Source organism: Salvelinus alpinus, chromosome 1, assembly GCF_045679555.1.
Source record: "Salvelinus alpinus chromosome 1, SLU_Salpinus.1, whole genome shotgun sequence".
NCBI classification, from domain to species: domain Eukaryota; kingdom Metazoa; phylum Chordata; class Actinopteri; order Salmoniformes; family Salmonidae; genus Salvelinus; species Salvelinus alpinus.
The window spans coordinates 35,732,401-35,757,641 of record NC_092086.1 but is presented as its reverse complement, the minus strand read 5'-3'; the positions used below and the strand labels follow the sequence as shown (position 1 = coordinate 35,757,641).

Genomic DNA, 25,241 nt, shown 5'->3' with positions numbered 1-25,241 from the left:
TTAGTCAGGAACTGTACAAGGATGTCCTGCCCCACTCTGTTGCCCTGTAACACACGTCCTCTCAGGTAGGATTCTCAGAGTGTGTTTGCTTTGCGTATAAAAATACAGAAACACTTTCTCTGTGAACTTGTGTGAGAAAGAGTAAAGGGGTGTATCGTCATCAGCAGGGCCAAAGAAAGACACTTGGCCCTTGTCCCAGTCCAGCTGCACTCTGACCCTCTTGAGTTTCTCTGTGACTGTCATGGCTGTTGGTGGTGAGGTCATTGCTCTGTACTCCCTGTCTCGCAGACACATGGTCCAAAACACGTTCTCCGGCCGGGCCTGGACCTCCACATTCCTGGTGACAGACGTACAGGCCACGCCCAGAATCCAGTCATTGTTACATCCTGTATCCACTACCCAGCAGTGGCTTCCTGAGCTAAGCCCGGTCATGCCCAGGACCTCTGCACTCATGTGGAAGCGCTCAGGGTTGTCAGGGAGACGGTGGGGCTGGCTGGTGTACTGAAGGGACGTGAGGTCATGTGACAGGAAGAGGCAGGGGTGGGCTGTGTTTGGGTCCAAGGTCACAGGAGCTGAAGAGGAGGAAATGGGCCAGAGACTGGAAAAGGGTTTGGGTCATTCACCACTGTTTTAGCTTCTCCGCCAGGTTAAAATGCTGTGGGAGTTAACTTTATCTCCTCATCTCTGTTAACCATTGAAATTGACTTACTGTTTTCAACATGCAGAAGCATTTTCTTCCAGACTCTGTACTTGAGGTTACAGAGGTGCTTGGCCACATCAATCAGCGCCCCTGAAATCCTTTCTGGACCCTGCCCTGTGCACTGGGCTCTGAAATGACAAAATAATACAATTGTCCTGTTCAGTATTCCAAAGCAGAGAGGGAGGAAAAAATAGAATGTTAGACAGAGAAAGGTGTAGGATTGCAACATACCGCTCTATAGTGGCTTTAAAGTTCTGAAAAACAAAGAAAGTGTAATATTGTGGCTGAATACATTTTTTTATCCCATCCTCTCCTCAAAAATGATTATTCTGGCTTTATTTAATTAGTGTGTAAATTGTGCCAGTACAAACCCGGAGCAATGTCATGTCTTCAGCATCTGTTATCTCCTGTGTTATGACTGTTATAGTCTCTTTGAGGTATAGCATCCCTGCTGCAGCCTTTGTCACCGTACTGTTCATCAGCCCTATCTTCTCCTCTTCCTCCTCCTTCAGAGCAGCTAGCCTCGCTGCCTCTTCATCATACAGGAACTGGTGGAGTTCCACAAACAGATCCTTTATCTGCCTCTGTCTCCAGGGCCTGATTCTGAGGGGCAGTTAGAGCACAACTTGATGGATTTGAGTTCATTTTAATGAAAAGGAAACTGAGATGACATCTGTGGAGATTACCTTAATGGGCTCGAGCATCTCTTCAGAGGTTCCCTTCAGTCTAATGAGGGAGTCCAGAGTATTCTGTAAGGTTTTCAGTGCTACGTTGAGCTCATCCTAGAAGTCAGAGGGTATTCTAACATTAGTTTTTTTATGAAAGCAGCAAGCTGTAACTCGATTAAATGTCTAGATTTAATTATGTGAAATAAATTAACAATAGGTTCAATGCCAGGTGTGTCGCTTGACTAAAATAACCCTTTCAATACCTGAGATAATTTACTATGTTTAAAGATGTTTTACTCTGCAAACACACTGTATGTCCATCAACACCACTCACTGATGTAACGTTCGTCGTCTGGAGGAGAAGAAGAGGACCAAGATGCAGCGTGGTAAGTGTCCATAATGTTTTAATAATAAAACTGAACACTGAAACAAAACAATAAACCGACAAACAAACAGTCCTGAAAGGTGAAACACAAAAACACTAAACAGGAAATAACCACCCACAAAACACAACAGAAAACAGGCTACCTAAATATGGTTCCCAATCAGAGACAATGACTAACACCTGCCTCTGATTGAGAACCATATCAGGCCAAACGAGAAAACCAACATAGAAACACAAAACATAGATAACCCACCCAACTCACGTCCTGACCAACTAAAACAAAGAAATAACACAAGAACTAGGGTCAGAACATGACAACTGATATACAACCAGCAGATCAGATATTATCCCATAGGAATGCAGATATAATACTTTACACACTTTGGAATTTCTCTGCTATATTTCTCTGCTAATACTGTACATTCGCATATACTGTCAGGATAGACCTGATTAACAGCATTCTACTGCCAGGGGCCACAGGCTCCTTACATGAGAAAATGGCAACGTTAACTATGAAAAAAGACATTGCCAAATTATTTCATGCATATACATACTAGAGTCATTTCAATTATTATTCAGTCTCTCACCTTGCAATCCTGTGCTGCCTTCTCTGTGGGTACGCAGTCATGGTTCTTGTGTATTTTCGAGGCTTGGCACACTACACAGACAGGCTGCTTGTCCACCAGACAGAAGAATCTGAGTCTCTCTCCATGTAGACTACAAAGTACACTGTTCCCCTCCGCTGAGCTCTGAATCCTGCCCTGTTGCAAAGCTTCACAGAGGTTCTTCAGTGCCAGGTTGGAGGGAGGGGTGCGCTTGGAAGCTCTTCTCCTGCAGACAGGGCACTGTCTGAGGGCTGAGGTGTTCCAGTAGCATTGTAGGCAGGTCTTACAAAAGCTGTGGCTACATGGTAGGAGGACAGGGTCCCTGAAGATCTCACAGCACACAGGACAGGAGAGATCCTCCTCTGGGAGACAGACACTGGATGACATGTATGTCTTCACCTGATCAGGTACCGGGAGTCTGTGAAGAAGATATCCTCTGGCTTAAACAATACTACATTCCCATGTCAAGCATATAAACGTGGAGATTATTTACTTTGTCTTTCAGAAATCACCTCCCTTTTGATTTTCAAAACAGATAGTCAAAGTGCCTATTCTTCTATTGTTCTTGTTGTAATGCCAGACTTTAAAAGTGCAGGCTGTTTTCTTGTCTGTTGAGTTGTGTTTGTGTGTGACTCCAGAAACACACAGTACTGCGTGACAGACAGCAACGCGAAACAGGAAGTCGAGCCCTATTGGTCACATGTGGAATAGCTGCAAACTGGTTTAGCCTAGAACCTGTTACATGATTTGAATAGCAACATTGTTAAAGGTTGTGGATAGAGATACACAATCAATAACTTGAAAAGCCTTTAAAAGACTGAAAAGTGAAAGATGACTGTCAAGATATATCTCATGAAGCAGGAAGAAAATATGATCAACCAAAATTATTGGTAAAATCATCATAAATAAAATTGGCCTCACATTACATTGTGTTCCTAAAACATATGTATTTACATGGTTATAACAAAGGCAGGTACAATGTAGGCCTAACGTAAATGCCATACACATCATTACACATTGTATACAACTGTTATACCTGTTTGTACCTTGCACTATATTAATAATTTGCAAATAAAACTTACAATGGGGATAACTGTGTAATCTAAAGCAATAATTATATGCCAGTGCTTTTGACACCAATGAATGCTCATATAGAGCAAAGCTTCAAAAGGTATTCCGTAGGCCTAATCTTCCCCTTCCACAACCTCAATGGCAAACCAAGTTTCTTCCCCAAAAGCCTGTGCAGTTTCATTGCATTTACCAAGGGGATGAAGAGGGGTTCACAGGGGGAGAAAGGGGTTTGGAGGGGCTAGCCTGTGTTTCCCTTGAAAACTCAAGGTTTCAGGATATTGGTTAAAAACAAATCAACCATCTGCCTCCACCTCCAGTGTGGTATTTTAAATATTTGTTATTGTTGCTTGGTGTCAATATCAAATCAAATCAAACTTGATTTGTCACATGCGCCGAATACAACAAGTGTAGACCTTACCGTGAAATGCTTACTTACAAGCCCTTAATAACCAACAGTGCAGTTCAAGAAGAGTTAAGAAAATATTTACCAAGTAGACTAAAATAAAAAGTAATAATAAAAAGTAACACAAGTGACTATGCATAGATAATAAACAGTGAGTAGCAGCAGTGTAAAACAGGGAGGGGGGGGGGGGGGGTCAATGTAAATTGTCCGGTGGCGATTTTCTTAATTGTTCAGCAGTCTTCTGGCTTGGGGGTAGAAGCTGTTGCGGAGCCTTTTGGTCCTAGACTTGGCACTTCGGGACCGCTTGCTGTGCGGTATCAGAGAAAACAGTCTATAACTTGGGTGACTGGGCTTTCCTCTGACACCGCCTATTATATACAGTAGGTCCTGGAAGTTTGGCCCCAGTGATGTACTGGGCCATTCGCACTACCCTCTGTAGCGCCTTACGGTCAGATGCCGAGCAGTTGACATACCAGGCGGTGATGCAACCGGTCAGGATGCTGTTGATGGTGCAGCTGTAGAACCTTTTGAGAATCTGGGGACCCATGCCAAATCTTTCCAGTCTCCTGAGGGGGAAAAGGTTTTGTCGTGCCCTCTTCACGACTGTCTTGGTATGTTTGGACCATGATAGTTTGTTGGTGATGTGGACACCAAGGAAATTGAAACTCTCAACATCAGTCCACAGTGTGTGGTTTGTAGCTTGTGTATCACTACATGTGATTGTGACCACTTTATATTATTGGGGAAAATCTATGAACATTCATTAGTGGCTTGATGACAATGATAATTTCAGGCTACTCACAAGAGATTTTATTGTAGGATGCATGCAGCTATCACTACACCACTCAGTGACTATAGTCGTGTAACTACGCATCTCTGGAACACTCATTCATCTCTGGAACAATCTCTTCATTCAAAGACTCAATCATGGACACTCTTACTGACAGTTGTGGCTGCTTTGTGTGATGTATTGTTGTCTCTACCTTCTTGACTTTTGTGCTGTTGACTGTGCCCGATAATGTTTGTACCATGTTGTTGTTATGTTGTGTTGCTATCATGCTGTTTTGTCATGAGTTGCTGCCTTGCTATGTTGTTGTCTTAGGTCTCACTTTATGTAGTGTTGTGTTGTCTCTCTTGTTGTGATGTGTGTTTTGCCCTGTATTTATATTGTATTTATTATTATTATTTATTATTATGACTGTTATTATTATTTATTTTTTATCCCAGGCCCCGTCCTCGCAGGAGGCCTTTTGCCTTTTGGTAGATCGTCATTGTAAACAATAATTTGTTCTTAACTGACTTTCCTAGTTAAATAAAGGTTAAATAAAATAAAATAAATAAAATGGCGAAATCCAAATCACAGCATCCTATCCGCTCTCTCCACGAGTTTAGGATGATGTATCCCCCTTTTTCCTCCCGTCTTTCGTTACCATGGGGATGACGTCAGGTTGCACCACCGATTCGGCCCAGTAGTAGCAGAAGAGGCGGGTCCATGAGACAGTCAGCTGGGTTAAGAAGACAAAGAGAGTCCTCCAAGCTCAGTACCTTCTCGTTCAACCGTCGAAATCTCACAGCTAACGCCCTTCCTTCCATCCAAAATGCGCGAAATAGTGCATCTGCAAGCCGGACAGTGCGGAAACCAGATTGGAGCCAAGGTATTACTCTTCTCTTGTTTGTATATCAATAAAATAGATTGCTTCATTTGGGGATTGCATGCGACCTAGATAAACCTCTCGTTCTCTCTGCGTAGTGCGTAGCTAAATTAAGAATGGCCGCTTGTAATCCACCCATAAGACTGCATCCTCGATAGGCTATAATAGGCCTATAGGCTACCATGGACGAAAAATGCATGATCATTCCATGCACAAGATAAACTACATTTTAATCGATGTTGCATACGATATGACATGTCCTGATTTTTTTTAATAGATTTTTTTTCTTTTTCCGCTGAATCATTCTCAATGGTTGTTTGGGGTCCTTGTAATATGGGCGTTGAAGGGAAAGATATGGTAGCCTACTAGAATAACTCCGTCCTCCCTCTTATGACATTACATATTCAACCTGATTAATATTTCGGTCTAAATGGCATTTTAATGCTTAATTTGAAGCATTTGGACGATAACATAATTATGTAAAGGGAATATTTAATGCAAGTCATGCTATTTGTGTTGCTCTTGAAAAGGGAAAAGTTAAATGTCCATGCAACAGAAAATACACATTGCATTATCTATTTATTTATATTCTAACTTGCGTTTTAAATGGATGCTTCTGTGTATTGCTATTGACTTGCATCTCATCCCCCTGTACGCTCGCTCGCTCTCTCTCATTCTCTCTCTTTCTCTCATTGTCTCAGTTCTGGGAGGTGATCAGTGATGAGCATGGCATCGACCCAACTGGCACCTACCATGGAGACAGCGACCTGCAGCTAGACAGGATCAATGTGTACTACAATGAGGCCTCAGGTACAGTATGCACATTATATAGCATTGCATACTTAAACCACAATGTCTCCAATTATTTAAACATGCACAATTAAATAAACTGCTGATTTAATTAGGAAAAATGAACTGACTACACTTATACAAACAAATAATACATACATAAAACATGTACAGCAATAATAGTTTCAGTATGCCCAGTATGCCCAACATTTCCCTATTCTTATTTTATTTTATGTACATGTTCTTATTCATTCCTTTACACTTGTGTAGTTGTTGTGAAATTGTTAGATTGCTTGTTAGATATTACTGCATGGTCGGAACTAGAAGCACAAGCATTTCGCTACACTCGCATTAACATCTGCTAACCATGTGTATGTGACAAATAACATTTGATTTAATTTTGATTCATTTCATTTTTCAGGTGGGAAGTATGTTCCCCGTGCCATTCTGGTGGATCTGGAGCCGGGCACCATGGACTCTGTCAGGTCTGGCCCCTTCGGACAGATCTTCAGGCCAGACAACTTTGTCTTTGGTGAGTGGTTGGTGTGTTGAGTGCAGATATGAGATTTGGTGGTAGACTACTTCTAAAATCTTGTCCAGGAAATAATGGGTTATGACACTTCTGTCTGCAGGCCAGAGTGGAGCTGGAAACAACTGGGCCAAGGGCCACTACACAGAGGGAGCAGAGCTGGTAGACTCTGTCATGGATGTAGTGAGGAAGGAGGCAGAGAGCTGTGACTGCCTCCAGGGCTTCCAGCTCACCCACTCCCTGGGTGGGGGTACTGGCTCTGGCATGGGCACCCTGCTCATCAGCAAGATCCGCGAGGAGTACCCTGACCGCATCATGAACACCTTCAGCGTGGTGCCCTCTCCCAAAGTGTCCGACACAGTGGTGGAGCCCTACAACGCCACCCTCTCTGTGCATCAGCTGGTGGAGAACACAGATGAGACCTTCTGCATCGACAACGAAGCCCTCTACGACATCTGCTTCCGCACTCTCAAGCTCACCACACCCACCTATGGAGACCTCAACCACCTGGTGTCAGCCACCATGAGTGGAGTGACCACCTGCCTTCGTTTCCCTGGCCAGCTCAACGCCGACCTCCGCAAACTGGCTGTCAACATGGTGCCCTTCCCCCGCCTGCACTTCTTCATGCCCGGCTTCGCCCCCCTCACCAGCAGGGGGAGCCAGCAGTACCGCGCCCTGTCCGTGCCTGAGCTCACCCAGCAGATGTTCGACTCCAAGAACATGATGGCGGCCTGTGACCCTCGTCACGGCCGTTACCTCACCGTGGCCGCCATCTTCCGTGGCCGCATGTCCATGAAGGAGGTGGACGAGCAGATGCTCAACGTCCAGAACAAGAACAGCAGCTACTTTGTGGAATGGATCCCCAACAACGTGAAGACAGCTGTCTGCGACATCCCACCCCGCGGCCTCAAGATGTCTGCCACCTTCATCGGCAACAGCACAGCCATCCAGGAGCTGTTCAAGCGTATCTCTGAGCAGTTCACTGCCATGTTCCGTCGTAAGGCCTTCCTTCACTGGTACACCGGAGAGGGTATGGATGAGATGGAGTTCACTGAGGCTGAGAGCAACATGAATGACCTGGTGTCTGAGTACCAGCAGTACCAAGATGCCACCGCTGAGGAGGGCGAGTTTGAAGAGGAGGGAGAAGAGGAAGCCGCCTAAACCATTCAGTCACTCAACTGCCAAACAGTCTATCACTCCCCTCCGTCCTGTCCCCAAAACACAATTTGATTGATTTAAGTTAATGTTAAAGAAAAGGAAACTCAGATTTGTGATAATTAAATTAATGTGCTCAAGCATCTCTTCAGCAGTTCCCTTCAGTCTAATTAGTATCCTGTAAGGTTTTCAGTGCTCATCCTAGAAGTCAGGATATTCTAACATGAGGTTTCTTATGAAAGCAGTAAGCTGTAACTCGATTACTGGATGTCTAAATTGAATTATGTGAATAAATTAACGATGTGTTCCAATGCTAGGTGTGTTGCTTTACTTAAATAACCCTTTCAATACCTGAGATAATTTTCTATGTTTACAAATGTTTTTTTTCTTTCTGTAAAAACATTCTCAGTCCATCATTTGACCTGCTGGTTGTACATCAGTAAGTGGCACTGACGTACAACCAGCAGGTCAGATATCCCATAGGAATGCAGATAGAATACTTTACACACTTTGGACCATGGTAGGTAAATTATGGTGCATTGGGGAAATGTTGTGTGTGGGTAAAGAACTGCTGTATTTCGAATGGTGCTGTAATTCCTTTCCACAGAATACAGTACCATACTGTATTTTTGGAGGTCCAAAAACGTTTTGTTTATGGCGCATTAATATATTTTGAGGCGTACCTTGTAAGAGACTATATATATTTTTCACCTGTTCGTGAGAATGCTGTACCAATCTAACTCCTATGTGGTTACAGTGCCACATCAATTAAAAATATATAGGGGATAGATAAGAGTGGTAGCAAGTCTTTAACCTTTAATGTTTGAGCATTTTGCCATTTCCCTTTGGCCTGTTTTGCCCTGTAGTCGCTGCCGGTTTGGAAGCCTTTGTTGAGGCCTCTAGAAGTGCAAGTGATCCAAAACACCAAATATTCATTGATATGCTGTAATGTATTTTACATTTTTTTAATTTCACCTTTATTTAACCAGGTAGGCCAGTTGAGAACAAGTTCTCATTTACAACTGCGACCTGGCCAAGATAAATCAAAGCAGTGCAACACAAACAACAACACAGAGTTACACACGGAATAAACAAACATACAGTCAATAATACAATACAATAGAAAAAGTCTATATACAGTGTGTGCAAATGAGGTAAGATTAGGGAGGTAAGGCAATAAATAGGCAGTAGTGGCGAAATAATTACAATTTAGCAAATAAACACTGGAATGGTAGGGTGTGCAGAATATGAATGTGCAAGTAGAAATACTGGGGTGCAAAGGAGCAAAATAACAATATGGGGATGAGGTAGTTGGATGGGCTATTTACAGATGGGCTATGTACAGGTGCAATGATCTGTAAGCTGATGCTTAAAGTTGGTGAGGGAGATATGTGTGGGGGTGACCAGTGAAATATACCTGCTGGAGCGCGTGCTACGGGTGGGTGCTGCTATGGTGACAAGTGATCTGATATAACGCGGGGCTTTACCTAGCAAAGACTTAGATGACCTGGATCCTGTGGGTTTGGCAACGAATATGAAGGGAGGGCCAGCCAACAAGAGCATACAGGTCGCAGTGGTGGGTAGTATATGGGGCTTTGATAGACTGCATCCAATTTGCTGAGTAGAGTGTTGGAGGCTATTTTGTAAATGACATCTCCAAAGTCAAGGGTCGGTAGGATAGTCAGTTTTACGAGGGTATGTTTGGCAGCATGAGTGAAGGATGCTTTGTTGCGAAATAGGAAGCCGATTCTAGATTTAATTTTGGATTGAAGATGCTTAATATGAGTCTGGAAGGAGAGTTTACAGTCTAACCAGACACCTAGGTATTTGTAGTTGTCCACATATTCTAAGTCAGAACCGTCCTGAGTAGTGATGCTAGGCGGGCGGGCAGCGATCGGTTGAAGAGCATGCATTTAGTTTTACTTGCATTTAAGAGCAGTTGGAGGCCACGGAAGGAGAGTTGTATTGCATTGAAGCTCGTCTGGAGGTTAGTTAACAGTGTCCAAAGAAGGGCCAGAAGTATACAGAATGGTGTCGTCTGCGTAGAGGTGGATCAGAGAATCACCAGCCGCAAGAGCGACATCATTGATGTATACACAAAAAAGAGCCTTCCCGAGAATTGAACCCTGTGGCACCCCCATAGAGACTGCCAGAGGTCCGAACAACAGGCCCTCCGATTTGACACACTGAACTCTATCAGAGAAGTAGTTGGTAAACCAGGCGAGGCAGTCATTTGAGAAACCAAGGCTGTTGAGTCTGCCGATAAAAATGCGGTGATTGACAGAGTCGAAAGCCTTGGCCAGGTCGATGAATACGGCTGCACAGTATTGTCTTTTGTCGATGGCGGTTATGATATCGTTTAGAACCTTGAGCGTGGCTGAGGTGCACCCATGACCAGCTCAAAAACCAGATTGCATAGCAGAGAAGGTACGATGGGATTCAAAATGGTCGGTGATCTGTTTGTTAACTTGGCTTCGAAGACCTTAGAAAGGCAGGGTAGGATAGATATAGGTCTGTAACAGTTTGGGTCTAGAGTGTCGGGGATGACCGCGGAAGCTTCCCAATCTTTGGGGATCTCAGACGATACAAAAGAAAGGTATTACCTAGCAGCCAACCTGCTTGCACCAATCCCATGTAATTACAGTAAAATACTGTGAAATACAAACACAATCTCCCCTCAGTAAATGTCATTAATTAATTATGATTACAGTAGCATTTACTTTTTGAGAGTATAATACACTAAATTCTATGGTATTGTACCATGTGTCAATACACAGTACTTATTTTGACACTGTATTTAAATTGCAGTAGTTCTACTACAATATGAAATACATTAACTTACTTACCCCTAGCTGCCTGTAAATTACTGTGAATGTTACAGCAACACCTTTACAGTGTACACAACATCAATGCCAAACCAGGTTTCTTCCTGTGAAGCCTGTGTAAATTGTTGGATTTACATAATGGGAGGGGGCTTCACAGGAGGGACTACCTGTTCGATCACACTGGCAGGGTGTTTCTCTTGACCACAGTCGGTTTCAGAATATTGATTTAATAATAGCCTACTACCATCCGCCTCAATCTACAGTATGGTATTTTAAATATGTATTTCTTTGGTTGGTGTCAATATATCATTAGTCCACAGTGTGTGGTTTGTATCTTGTGCTTCACCACTCGTGATTGTGACCACTGTGTTACTGGGGAAAATCTCTTGTGTACATCATTAGTGGGTTGATGACAATGATACCTTCAGCTCACTTACGAGAGTCTATTTTACTGTAGGATGCCTGCAGCTATCACTACACCACTCAGTCAGTAGGGTCGGGTGACTGCGCATCACTACACCACTCAGTCAGTAGGGTCAAGGTGACTGCGCATCTCTACACCACTCAGTCAGTAGGGTCGGGTGACTGCGCATCACTACACCACTCAGTCAGTAGGGTCGGGTAACTGCGCATCTCTACACCACTCAGTCAGTAGGGTCGGATGACTGCGCATCTCTACACCACTCAGTTAGTAGGGTCGGGTGACTGCGCATCTCTACACCACTCAGTTAGTAGGGTCGGGTGACTGGCATCACTGGAACACTCATTGATGAATACTTCCAAATAACAGCATCCTATCCGCTCTCTCCACGAGCTTAGGATCCCTCCTCTCCTCCGGTCTTTGGTTACCATGGGGATGACGCCCACCGATTCGGCCCAGTAGTTGAAGGAGAGGCGGGCCCATCAAGCAGTCAGCTGAGGAAGAAGAGAAGAAGCGTCCTCCGAGCCAAATCTCGACTGCGGTCTCCTCACTGCCAACGCCCGTCCATCCATCCATAATGCGAGAAATAGTGCATCTGCAAGCCGGCCAGTGCGGGAACCAGATCGGAGCCAAGGTATCATTGTTGACTCCTTTGTATTTTACCAAGAAAATAGATTGCTTCATGTGAATGATTGCAGGCGAGCTAGATAAGCCTCTTTTTTCTACCTCTGCGTAGCAAAATGAAGAAAGACCGCTGATAATCCACCCATAAGACTTGTAGAGAAAGCTGGTGCAGGACTGTGTGCATTATCGATTGGCTATAATATAACATGCATGAATAATGCATGGTCATTCCGTGCACAAAATAAATATGTGTATAAGAGAAATAGGCTAAACAATAGCTATATCCGATTAATATCAGTTTGAATCACTGTTGCATATGAAATGGGCAGATTTGTTATTGTTGCTGCTGACTCATTCCCAATGGTTATTTGGGGTCCCTAAATGGACCTGCGGTGGAAGGGAAGGATAACGGTACGAGAATACCTTCCTCTCCTCTCTTTTATGACACAACATATTCAACCTGATTAATATTTAGATCGAAATGGAATTTTAATGCTTCATTTAAATCATTTAGAGGCTTACATAATTATGTAAAGGGAATATTTAATGCAAGTCATGCTATTTTGTGTTTCTCACAAAAAGGTAAATGTCCATTCAACAGAAAAGACATTGAATTATATCTATTTATATTGTATATTCTAACTTGCATTTTAAATGGATGCTTCTGTGTATTGCTATTGACGTGCATCTCAACTCCTCTCTCTCGCTGTCTCAGTTCTGGGAGGTGATCAGTGATGAGCATGGCATCGACCCAACTGGCACCTACCATGGAGACAGCGACCTGCAGCTAGACAGGATCAATGTGTACTACAATGAGGCCTCAGGTACAGTATGCACATTATATAGCATTGCATACATGAATGACATAATGTCTCCAATTATTGAAACAAACAGAAACATGCACAATTGATTAAATGGACTCTTGTATTAACAATGAAAAAAAATACTGGCATTCAGAGGTACCCTATTATCACAAATACAGTGCAAATATGCACAGTAATAATTGGTTCAGTACGCCCAATATTTATTTTCTTTTTCAGGTGGGAAGTATGTCCCCCGTGCTATCCTGGTGGATCTGGAGCCGGGCACCATGGACTCTGTCAGGTCTGGCCCCTTCGGACAGATCTTCAGGCCAGACAACTTTGTCTTCGGTGAGTGGTTGGTTTGATAGTCAGTGGAAATATGAGATTTGGTGGTAGACTACTAATGTAATCTTGTCCCGTCAGTGAAGTAGTGGTTTATGACACTCTTTTCTGCAGGCCAGAGTGGAGCTGGAAACAACTGGGCCAAGGGCCACTACACAGAGGGAGCAGAGCTGGTAGACTCTGTCATGGATGTAGTGAGGAAGGAGGCAGAGAGCTGTGACTGCCTCCAGGGCTTCCAGCTCACCCACTCCCTGGGTGGGGGTACTGGCTCTGGCATGGGCACCCTGCTCATCAGCAAGATCCGCGAGGAGTACCCTGACCGCATCATGAACACCTTCAGCGTGGTGCCCTCTCCCAAAGTGTCCGACACAGTGGTGGAGCCCTACAACGCCACCCTCTCTGTGCATCAGCTGGTGGAGAACACAGATGAGACCTTCTGCATCGACAACGAAGCCCTCTACGACATCTGCTTCCGCACTCTCAAGCTCACCACACCCACCTATGGAGACCTCAACCACCTGGTGTCAGCCACCATGAGTGGAGTGACCACCTGCCTTCGTTTTCCTGGCCAGCTCAACGCCGACCTCCGCAAACTGGCTGTCAACATGGTGCCCTTCCCCCGCCTGCACTTCTTCATGCCCGGCTTCGCCCCCCTCACCAGCAGGGGGAGCCAGCAGTACCGCGCCCTGTCCGTGCCTGAGCTCACCCAGCAGATGTTCGACTCCAAGAACATGATGGCGGCCTGTGACCCTCGTCACGGCCGTTACCTCACCGTGGCCGCCATCTTCCGTGGCCGCATGTCCATGAAGGAGGTGGACGAGCAGATGCTCAACGTCCAGAACAAGAACAGCAGCTACTTTGTGGAATGGATCCCCAACAACGTGAAGACAGCTGTCTGCGACATCCCACCCCGCGGCCTCAAGATGTCTGCCACCTTCATCGGCAACAGCACAGCCATCCAGGAGCTGTTCAAGCGTATCTCTGAGCAGTTCACTGCCATGTTCCGTCGTAAGGCCTTCCTTCACTGGTACACCGGAGAGGGTATGGATGAGATGGAGTTCACTGAGGCTGAGAGCAACATGAATGACCTGGTGTCTGAGTACCAGCAGTACCAAGATGCCACCGCTGAGGAGGGCGAGTTTGAAGAGGAGGGAGAAGAGGAAGCCGCCTAAACCATTCAGTCACTCAACTACCAAACAGTCTATCACTCCCCTCCGTCCTGTCCCCAACTCCATCCCTTCATCCTTACCATCTGCTTTCTCTCAAGAAGGCAGATGTTCCTAAATGAATTGAATGTTTTTCCACATTAGACAGTGATCTTACCAGATAGTAGTAAACTTTTGACATTATTTTGTTGTTGTATGTTGGAAATCCACTGAATTGTTTCCATTTTCCTACATTCATCTCATCATTGCTTTGCGGAATTAAAACCAAGTGATTTTAAAGTTCAAATTAAATTGGTACTTACTCTTATGTTTTTATTGTTTTTATTTGATGGGTGTTACAAATAATTAATATGGTCTTATATAGACTTGATTACTGTACAACATGACATTTAAATGACACACTGGGTTGAAGTCAGCATGTACAATTACAGTATGTTCACATACTGTAAGTTATCTGAATTTGAAGCCATGAGCCCAAAATGTCAAAGGCAAAAGCAGATTTACAAACCAGAAAAAGCCAACCACAGTTGGAAACTGGGTTTGTGAGGGAGCATTAACTATAGGCTGAAGACAAACTGCACTGCCCACTATAGGTTCATGCCAATGAGTTAGTAGCAATAAACTCTGCATTGGAATGCATTCCTAGAATGTAACAACAGGCAAAATGAGACTGACGTATAGTGACTGTTAAAGACAGAAAGACTTGGCCGCATTGTTTTCAGCAGTCATCACTTCCCAGCTCCTGCAGTCAGTTGCCGCTGGCTAATAATTCTGACTGAAGCTATTTTGTCAATCACAGCTTCACCGAAAGCTGACTAGTAAGGTCTGCATGCTGAGCAAGTGCGTTATTTCTCATACACTTCACACTCACCATTTTAGGGATGTCTGATACATGATGTCAGCTGATACGATGCTCTGTCTTCTGCTTTTCCCCTCTCGTTAATTCCTTATAGAAGTCTGGTTGTGTTTTCACAAGAGAGAGAGAGACAGAAGCAAGTCTTGACATCATCTGATCAAAGTCCAGCACTGATTATGCAAAGAAAATCTACTGAGGTGGCCAATTCTAAAAATGACTATTAGTATTTATTTAACATGTAGGCTACAATAGATAAATATGTCATGACATTGTGTAACAACTCTACATGATGAGAATTGAATCCCATCATAGGCTTTGCAACATACAAACAGCGTACTGGTAAGAACACACATAGAATATATGATCTAATGTAGTATTACATTTCAGCCAATGTTAAATTAATGTAACAATTCTGAAATACTACAATACAATTATTCAAATGTAAACAATCATTCATTTTGTGCTTAAATATGATTAATAATGACATAATTATTTGTTCTGCACACAGTATCCGCAAACAGCGAATATCCCACTGGGAGAAATGTTTTCTAGATAATATTAGCTTACAGTGTCAATATCTGTAAAGCTGGATACAGGACTGATACAGGACTGATTCAGTAGTGAGACATGTATTGAGGTAAGTAATCAGTGTAAAAATCTAGACAATGAAATGCTTTTCTGACAATCAATAGTGGTTAAACAAATATTATTGCACGCTATACATTTAAGTAATCTATAAGGAATTTATACAAACATTTACATTACATTACAATATCATTTTTTGCATGTATCAAGGTAGCACAGGTAACAGCAGTCTGCTTACGATTATAGCAGATAGACTGTATCCAGTCTTTTAGTAGCTGTTGAGAGTGCCAAATTGCCTAGACAGAGGACTGAAATACTCAGACTGAAATGTATTTACCAAAGACGAGTATGAGCAGGGACTGAATACTGGTCTTCTTCCATCTAGTGCAGGTGATGGTTTGTTTCCTCTTCCAGTATGACCATTTGAATGATTGTGTACATGTCTATCCCATTCAAATATGCCAGTGCTATTAAATAACACACCATAGAGAAAGCAGTCAGAGCCTCATGGACCTCAGTTCTAGTTGTTCTATTTACAGGCTGTGGTATTTGTAGTAGCTATCCCAACGTCTGTGTCTGGGTTCTGTACTAGCACTAGTCCATGTGCTTGCAGTACGTACAGTACACAGTGCCTGGGCCCTCCTCTTCCAGGCTAGGTGCTGTGTACCTCTCGACCCACCCTGTATCTGTCAACGTTGTGTCATGACCCTCTAATATCTAGGTAATCATCAGCTCTTTAGGTGGAGCTTCTACAGTCATCAGGATTTTGCTGTTGCTTGGATGTACAGGACAGGTGTTGAGAGACTTCTGAGAGGCTCAGATGAGTCTCTCCTCCTTGGGCAGTTTGAGTGCGTCTGGTGTCTCAACACTGCTGGCCCCCGTCTGCTCCTCAGCACTGGGCCGGTACGTCCCCTCCGTCTGCCTCTTCTTCCTCACCACGCAGAAAAGCCACACTAGCACAGCAGATGCTATGGCCAGCAGCCCCAGTATAACAGTCGGGGCCACAATAGCTGCAATGTTGGGTCCCTAGATGCAGAACAACACAGGGGTAAAAGTCATTCTCACAAATAAAGCTCTGGATACTTCTGGTTTAAGTACCTCTAACAAAAACAGAGATAAAGATAGCAGCAGTTTACTCACTGGGGCAGTTGTGTTAGAGGGTAGACTATTAGTTGTGTTGTCCCCTGTAGAAAACATTAAAGATTACCACTCAGGTCATTGTAATAGTTTGCTACAAGAATACAAATAGACCCTCTCTTTGATCAATGTAGCATAACACAATAGGTTTGAACAATGTGTAAAAACAGGTCATTTTAAAATGACACACTGTATACCAAGTGCAGGTGATAGAAATGACACGTGTGGTGCTCTGAGGCAACAACCTACATGTCCACACATGACCACATACCAGAACAACATGCAAATGTAAAAGCATGTATATGAGTATTGTTTGTATTATTTTTTAGTTGTCTTGTTTGTATATCGTTGTATTTTCAATTTGTGACTGTATCAGTGTTTTGTTACTTTTCATGTTTTGTGTTTTTTGTGGACCCCAGGAAGAGTAGCTGCAGCTTCTGCAAAAGCTAATGGGGATCATAATAAACAAATAAGCAAAAGTTTTAACACATCAAGTTACTTAAATACAGTTAAGAGTAATTTATTTACAGCCTAGGGGGAGGGGGAAACAAAACAGAAAGGTGGAAGTTGATGTCATTTTTAGATTGATAGATTGACAACATAATAGCCTATTGCAATGCGATGGGATTACTGAGTTCCTCAAGTCCAGTGCTTTTTTCAGGAACTTTCTCCATGACAAGCCATGTGATTACTCTGTGACATCCCGCACAGTAACTACTTGAATGTAGGAGAGGGGGAGGAGAGGACTTGGAATGCGGCCTTTGCCCGTGGTCAGTGAAGCTCAGCCCCTGAACAGTTTTACTAGTTGAAGTATCCGGAAAAGCACTATTATATTTTGGTTACCATGTCAGTGCGGTGTCAAAGTGATTACTGACTATTAATTCACAGTAGATGTCTTGCTTAGAAAACTTCAACGCCCATTTAGGGATGTCAAACTAAGTTAATGATTGGCTAATGCAAATAGTAAAACAGTAAACTCCCCCAGGGGCAAAAGTACACATTGATAACAAAAAACAAGGGTAGGTTGTTTGGGGGAGGGGCACAACTTTTGCTCAAAATGAGACACCGAAAAACCTCCTGTAGCAGTGACAGCCTGATACGTTTATTGTAGCAAACTAACTACAGTTGACATTACAGCTTGGAGGTGTCTGCATTGGAGTGCAGCCATTGTTCAGTGTTGTCCCATTTCCAGAAAAGCAGAAGAGCACTCAGAACAACCAATAAGGGCTGCTTCATCTATTGTTTCTTGCTGGGTAATATACAGCTATAATGCATTGTGAAAACGTTCTATAAGTACATACAACCCCCTTATAACGTCTTACTATCATCTGATAATGATCCTGACTAACAGTTCAGTGCACTGACGAATAGCAGTGTAAAATATAACATATAAGGGCTTATACGTACTTTATAACAAGTAATAAAGCATTACAAATACGAGCATTATATATTACCATACATCTATCAGAGAAATCACATGTCCGCATTAAGAAAAGTGGGTGTACCAGAGCTTTTCATTCCAATGGTTCCTACCCAAATCTCTCACGCATTACAAAATATTTGTATAACCTGTTGGCATGTTACTGCATGCTTTAGTTTTTATTGAGTAATGCCTAGAATTGTGTGCAACCTGCTTTTGTGCTTTTGTGCATATCGTTCCAAGCAGTCGTACAGTAGATTGTTTGTCTGTGGTCAGAGACAATCCAGTGTGGTGGGGATGGGGTTATTTCACAAGAAGGATGGGGGGGGTTGTAGAGGCAGTGACATGACTCACCCACAACCCTGGAAGGATTACTCCCCAAGACCAGGAGTAGGACACTCCCAGCCAGGAGACCAGGCCAGACCGCGATGTCTGGGAGCAGTGTCATCTCCATTCAAACCAATGGGTTCTAAAGAGGGTAGACCATCAGCAAGAGGACGCCTGGACATCAGGTCGGGGTCATTTCATCAGGAGTAGTGCTCAGCAGCACAAGCACACCGGCGTCAGTCTCCAGGGCCGCTCTAGAGAGATGAAGGGGGTGTTAAAGAAAAAAAGAACAGTTCATAAGGAGCTACACTGAGCCTGAGTCTATTGATACCCCAATGTTATTGAGTCTGGTTCATAAAGTGACATAAAATGTAAGAGAAGATGAAATCATAACAGCTTTCTATACTTCATTCTGCATAGAATCATTGTAAGTATCAGGAGAAACAATTATCCCATAACATGACAATACAATAGAACATAATGAATCAAGTTATTATAAACATTTCAGACTGTCAGAAACTGTCCAAGCGGAAATTGATAGGGCTGCAGGTAGTCTAGCGGTTAAGAGTGTTGGGCCAGTAACTCAAAGGTCGCTGGTTAGAATCCCTGAGCCGACTAGATAAAAAATCTGACAATGTCCCCTTAAGCAAGGTACTTAACCCTAATGGCTCCTGGAAGTCGCTCTGGATAAGAGCATCTGCTAAATGACTAAAATGTACATTTGACCATAGAGGCAAAATTACAATTGTGATTAATTCAGCACCATGTCGAAACATGACCACCCCTGTTTAAGGTTGGCTGATTTAGTAAAACTAGTGGTATATGTGAACAATTGCACCTGTTCAGGGAGGTGGGGAGGGAGGGCATTGAGATAACAAATTACAATTCATAAATCATATTCTTAGTAAATGTTGTGAAAGGAGCATCCTATCGAAATAAAAGTAAAGCCTTATAAAAGTATTGTAAAGTATAGGATTTATAGTGCTCCATAATTCATTTACAATACTTCCAAGCCATTTTATGTAAAGAGAAACAGCACTCCTGCTCCACAACAAATTAGTCGATCTAATAATACAAGAAGTATAGAATTGTATTATAGACAGACCTGTATAGAACATTATACACACCTTTTCACCGAATAATGTTGATATCCGTTTTAGGCAACCGGGATCAATCCAAATCCTTGCGAAAAAAACAACGTCTCGCTTCCGCCGCCTCACCTAAACGAGTGAGTGGGTGAACCGAAACTGGATCATATGTCAGGACGTGTTTATGATTAAACCTCTCCCAAAAATGTCTGAAAAATAATCTGCAAACTAAACCCGATCGCACAGCCGTTTTACTGTCTGAATGGGTTTATTTTGATATATATCACCGTAGACTACCTGTATAGGTTTAACTATGTAAAACTGTTTTTTAATTCCCTCTTCACGTCGCCCCTATGGTCACATGGTTCACTTCAGTCTCGTGTTACAGTACCTGAGCCCAGTATCAACCTGTGGCACAGGAGACAGATACCCTTTGTATGATGAGGCAGCAGACTAGTGGACAAAAATCCACCTGCTCAATGGAGCCTACTTCCTCCCATTTCTCATGCTCTCTAACTCATTATGGATGCTTTACTATTAGAGTTCTATGGGACCCTTTCTCAAGTTCTACACTGTTCTATTGATGTGTGTCTGAAGCCTTGAAAGTGTTCATCTACCTTTTTTTCCATCTGCAAAAGAAAGATAAAAGGCTGTGGAATATGTTCAGGCCCAATGAGTAAACACTGAACATTTTGAGAAACTTTGGGCTGCATTTTTTTAAACCTGTATTTTAAGGAACACATGTTTCATGTGAGTGCATGGTGAGAATTTGTTTGCAGTTTTAGGACCTCTAGTGGAGAGCAATTATATTTTTCTAGCTGACCCTATCCTCAAAGCAAGATAAAAAAAATCCAGAAATACCATAAACACAGCTAATCATGGTCCCTTAATCCTTGCCTAATCGCAGTTTCATCTAGGCCTATGCCAGAATGTGACTGAAGACTGGCATAGAAAACACAATCTGATCAATGTATGATTCTATTTCCATGTTTGTATTTGGTGTGGTTGATTGTCAACCCATAACCACCCCAATATTGTATGTTATCTAGGCCTACATTCTGCAGTCTGCAAAAAGCACTGATTAGTCACATCATTATGTGTGCAGAAAGTATTTCTGCCACATAGGTCCTTCGGGCACACAACATAAACTTGAAGTACGCATCATCAATTGCTAGAGCCCTACACATATACACAAATCCACTGAAACACACACAAATGTGGTGTAGACATTATGGGACCAAAAATGAAAGTCTTGGGACTTTCCTCTTCACTCCAGACTGGAATGTAGACATGTTTCCATCTAAAAGAGTGGCTGAATTTGGTACAGTGGTTGTGTTTGTTTGCTTTGGCCAAAGCAGTGGGGTACATGGGGGGGGGTAGGGTCGTGTCAATTGAATTTCTACCTGAAACGTTTTGTAATTGCATGCGTCTTGTGGCGTTGTTCGAGCACTACGTACTTGTTGCTTGCCAATCATAGCTTTACTGTTGTTCTACCCAGCGAATCATCGTTTAGAACAGAAAAACCACCCGCCCCATTTCCTTCGACATTTTGGTGGCTTTGTGAAATTTACTGGCGGGTGGTTTTTGAAATAGTTGTTTTGAACAAAACTAGTCAGAGGAATATTCCAGATAACAGTAAATACTTAAAAATTAATGGCACTCTCTTTAAAAAATACAATTTCTGTTGAAATGATTGGCTCATATAGCAGGCTATCATAACAATAATATATGACCTAGTCATTTCAAAATTACACTAAAGCGTAGCTGTCAACCTGCGAAATCAGATGCAACAACCGAATTTATTCAGTGATATAATTTATCTTTGTGTACGCTGCGTGAGAACATTGCTTGCTAGTTGCTACATTGTTGAGGCCTGAAACCTTCCCCGGGAAAATTTGCTAGCCACTCAGCCAGCGTGTCTGTCACTCGCAGCAGGAACCGCAATAATGGCGAAGGTTCAAGTACTAAATGTCGCTGTCCTCGATAACCCGAGTCGATTCGGAAACCCATTTCAATTCGAAATAACATTTGAGTGCATGGAAGACTTGCCAGAAGGTAAGTGTTGTGCTCACCTGTCGAATAATTACTTTGTTTATTCTCATCTGACGATTTATGGCTAGCTTGCTAACGTTAGCTCGCTAGCTAAATCTCAGACGATATATGGCAAATTTGCTAACGTTACCTCGCTAGCTAAATTGCCAGTTTGAACATGACGTAGTTAGCCTAGTTTAGAATCTCGCTAGTTAACTAGCTCTGAGATTATCAACTAGGCTAGCTACTTCATGTTCAAACTGGCAATTTAGCTAGCGAGGTAACGTTAGCAAACTTGCCATAAATCGTCAGATGAGAATGAACAAAGTAATTATTCGACAGGTGGCAAACAATGGTTAATGAATCCCGTATGTCTACTGAACAAAGAGGTGGCTCTTTAAAACATATATAAAACACATTGTACTTTGTGATATTGCTTAGCTACACGATGGCGTTAGTTGATATTGCTAGTTAGTTGGCTACTTTGCCTATAGCTGGCAAGCTTAGCCAGAATGGTGTCCAACTTTTGTTTGTATTTGGTTGGCGGCGGCGGGGAATTCTGACGGAGGTAACTAACGTTAACTTATAGAACACGCATTGACATGTCCACTTGCCTTTTGCGTTATCTACCCAAACAATCAAATCGTTTCACATGTGTCATTGATAACAGTATTCTGACCAAAGCAGTTTTCACAGTCCAGCGATTTCCTTGTTTTCTCCAAAGTTGAGTTTGTGGGTCCTGAAGAAAGTGATTTGATTTTATACTTTTTTGTGTTGCAGATCTTGAGTGGAAGATCATATATGTGGGTTCAGCAGAGAGTGAAGAGTATGACCAGACCCTTGACTCTGTTCTGGTTGGCCCAGTACCAGCCGGGAGGCACATGTTTGTGTTCCAGGTGAGTTTTTTACATTTATAGATGGCAGTAACTAACAATGTTATTTCAGCAGTACTCTGGCTGCAGCTTTCCTTGCCCCTCTTCATTTCTCTTTCTCTCCCAGTGGACCTGCTCTGACTTGGCCAAGGCCAGGCCACTGGTACTTTTAAGATATAATTTACATAACAATGGCCAACTGTGAACATGGGTTAACACCTTCACAAAGCAACTGATTTGATGATGCAGAGGTTGTTGATTCTGTCCTTAGTGACAGACCTAGCGATGGAAACCGTTCCCAAAAAATAACACTGATCTTATAACATAATCACTAGTGACACACTGGTGCTGTATTGGAGAAACCAGATATAGAAACTACACCCTCCCTCTTACCCTGCTCTTCTCCTGCCTTCCTCCTTGCACCTCATCTACTGTATGTTCTCCGTCAACAGGCGGATGCCCCAAACACGGGTCTGATTCCAGAAAGTGATGCTGTCGGTGTAACTGTGGCGCTAATCACCTGTACATACCGCGGACAGGAGTTCATTCGTATCGGGTACTACGTCAACAACGAATACACCGACCCTGAGCTGCGGGAAAACCCACCCATAAAACCTGACTATGGACAGGTAAAGGAGGACACTCAATGGGTGTGCTTGACTGTTTCCTTCCAGGAAGATGTTCAAGTTTTATTAGTCGTATGTACAGGAAACATAAGGTATACACTGTCCAACGAAATGCTTACTTGCACTCTACTTGTTCCCTCCCATCTGCCCTTGTTCACTACCATTCACAGATCTGACAGGACTGTTACATTAATATTGAGTAAACTAGGTGGAGCTATTGCTTACACCTACCAATTTTTATCAGATCTATGAAGGGGAATGAATGATGGCAGAGGAGAGGGGACAACTTTTTGGAATTAAATTAAACCTTTGTGTTGTGGAAGGGCGAAATATCCATTATTACATTGGTCTTAAAGTGCAAACTCGGCTCACTCATCAGGGGCACGTGTGCCACAGTACTGCTCAGGCTTTAGTATAATGTAAAAATGGAACATGTCTTATTGCAAATATAAGTACATTACTGAATCATTTCCCCCTTAATGCTGTTTGTCTTCCAGCTCCAGAGAAATATTTTGGCTTCAAACCCACGTGTAACAAGATTCCATATCAACTGGGAAGGGTGTGCAGAAAGGATGGAAGACTCAGAGAATGTGGATCCTGCCCCCAACTCTATGCTGCCCCCATCTTGCCTCCCGGGCAAGGCCCCACCCATAGGGTTGCTACCTGACAACTCTATGGACTGCTTGTAGAGGGAAACATACATATACACATAATCTTTGATCAACCCAGGCACTATAAGCAGAAGAATGGACATGGACATTCTGACTTGGATGTACAGCCAGCTTTGCCTTACAGCTCCCTTATTTCCCAGAAACTGTCAACAACACACTCCTACCTTGGACTACAGTGTCTTGCAACCAAGACAATCTTTCTGGAGTAATCTTTATTATCTATTGGAAGTTTTTCACTTTCATGTTTATAAAATGGTGAAAAAAAGTTGTAAAACTAATTCATCCCTTCATTTTTAATACTATCAACATGGCGACAGCTGAAGTATCCAAGTTTCCATAGATGGTTAGCAGCTAATTGGCAGAAATACTGATTCACACCAACTAGTCAGCTGTTAATTATGTGATGTAAATACCAACAGAGGCTATGACACTAGTGAAGCAAAATGGAGGAAGAAATGACTCAAGTTGCAGGAAGGAAAATAATGGTGGTATTTTTTTGTACTTTCTGAGCCATTGTGTTTCAGTGGTTATGGTCCTTATAGCATTTGAGTTACACTTTTCCCTGTTGGTGTTTTGGGATACTTTTGGATGGGTGGGGTGGGGGGGTGCTAATAATGGTATGTACATATGTTTATTTTCCTGTGTGCCATTTTGTTTTTGAAATAAATATCTTTTTGTTATGTGATGCGTGTGATTGTCCCTGACAAGCTTTGAGACGTGATGAAAATGGCAGATGTTGGAACTCTAGGAGAATCACCTTTTTTTCAACTATTGAAAATAATGGGTGGGGCTTCCTCGACTTTTTGTTACATTCATAAATATCTGTGGTGTGCTCACCTATAGTGCACATTTTGAAATTGATAGCCTGGCTTGCTTGTTGCCATGCAATTTGAATTACAGCTGTGTTCAAGACAAAATTGTGAAAATGTTAACATTCAAATCTCCCCTTTTCACTGAATCATGTTCTCTTGTCATTAACTTCAGAGTTCACTGAATGTAATTGTAACCTTTAGTGAACGGTTTGCTGAAAAAACATACATGTATGGACGCTTGCAATTATTGACAGCTATGACTCATTTTCTGCATAGGAGATAATGGCAAAAGCGGTATGTGAATGTGGGCTGTCTGGTGGTAAAATCTGATATCTAGGACGATTCGTGCAATATGACATATTAGAACTAAATGACACTGGTTTCCTTACAAGTCATACTAACAACATTTACATTTTTGTCAAATGTAGCTGTTTTAAGATGCATGTAATTCGCTCTGGATAAAAGCGTCGATCTGCTAAATTACTCATTATAAATGTACATTTACCGATATAACTTGGAATGTATGAAGTGGTTTACTCCGAGATAATCCATATTTATTTTAGATATTCTGAAAATGTAGTCTCCGCGTGCGTTAAATTCTAACCAACTTTCTAAAAATAGCCCGTCTTGACGTCACACAGCCAATCACGGATTATTCGGGCGGGAGGGGTCGGTATA

The 25,241-nt window shown here is 42.7% G+C and overlaps 5 protein-coding genes across 6 annotated transcripts; 3 read left to right on the top strand and 2 right to left on the bottom strand.

Annotated features, from left to right (window-relative positions):
- LOC139574369 (zinc-binding protein A33-like) lies at window positions 1–15,082 on the bottom strand. Of its 2 annotated transcripts, XM_071398884.1 has the most exons (7): window positions 15,010–15,082; window positions 2,341–2,776; window positions 1,372–1,482; window positions 1,072–1,284; window positions 932–954; window positions 710–828; window positions 1–572 (listed from the first exon to the last, which is right to left on the bottom strand). In XM_071398884.1, exons 2-7 carry the CDS (start codon window positions 2,743–2,745, stop codon window positions 1–3), a joined length of 1,443 nt encoding a protein of 480 aa, XP_071254985.1. In that variant the 5' UTR covers window positions 2,746–2,776; window positions 15,010–15,082. The 2 variants fall into 2 exon arrangements, 1 of the variants encoding a protein (XP_071254985.1); XR_011674757.1 differs by lacking the exons at window positions 932–954; window positions 1,072–1,284; window positions 1,372–1,482; window positions 2,341–2,776; window positions 15,010–15,082 and having other exon boundaries at window positions 452–598; window positions 710–827.
- Window positions 5,230–8,268, top strand: LOC139574329 (tubulin beta-4B chain-like). The gene is made up of 4 exons (XM_071398814.1): window positions 5,230–5,487; window positions 6,186–6,294; window positions 6,695–6,805; window positions 6,906–8,268. The coding sequence occupies exons 1-4, from the start codon at window positions 5,431–5,433 to the stop codon at window positions 7,961–7,963; spliced, it is 1,335 nt and encodes a 444-aa protein (XP_071254915.1). The 5' UTR covers window positions 5,230–5,430; the 3' UTR covers window positions 7,964–8,268.
- On the top strand, window positions 11,467–14,445 carry LOC139574335 (tubulin beta-4B chain-like). Its single transcript, XM_071398826.1, has 4 exons — window positions 11,467–11,837; window positions 12,543–12,651; window positions 12,868–12,978; window positions 13,087–14,445. The coding sequence occupies exons 1-4, from the start codon at window positions 11,781–11,783 to the stop codon at window positions 14,142–14,144; spliced, it is 1,335 nt and encodes a 444-aa protein (XP_071254927.1). The 5' UTR covers window positions 11,467–11,780; the 3' UTR covers window positions 14,145–14,445.
- Window positions 15,083–15,199: 117 nt separating the features above from the next.
- Window positions 15,200–19,980, bottom strand: LOC139574362 (protein crumbs homolog 3-like). The gene is made up of 4 exons (XM_071398870.1): window positions 19,591–19,980; window positions 18,491–18,717; window positions 16,720–16,763; window positions 15,200–16,605 (listed from the first exon to the last, which is right to left on the bottom strand). Exons 2-4 carry the CDS (start codon window positions 18,588–18,590, stop codon window positions 16,396–16,398), a joined length of 354 nt encoding a protein of 117 aa, XP_071254971.1. The 5' UTR covers window positions 18,591–18,717; window positions 19,591–19,980; the 3' UTR covers window positions 15,200–16,395.
- A 1,116-nt stretch (window positions 19,981–21,096) lies between these two features.
- LOC139574357 (histone chaperone asf1b-B) lies at window positions 21,097–24,431 on the top strand. Its single transcript, XM_071398857.1, has 4 exons — window positions 21,097–21,606; window positions 22,363–22,478; window positions 22,907–23,083; window positions 23,578–24,431. Exons 1-4 carry the CDS (start codon window positions 21,498–21,500, stop codon window positions 23,767–23,769), a joined length of 594 nt encoding a protein of 197 aa, XP_071254958.1. The 5' UTR covers window positions 21,097–21,497; the 3' UTR covers window positions 23,770–24,431.
- Window positions 24,432–25,241: the final 810 nt, after the last annotated feature.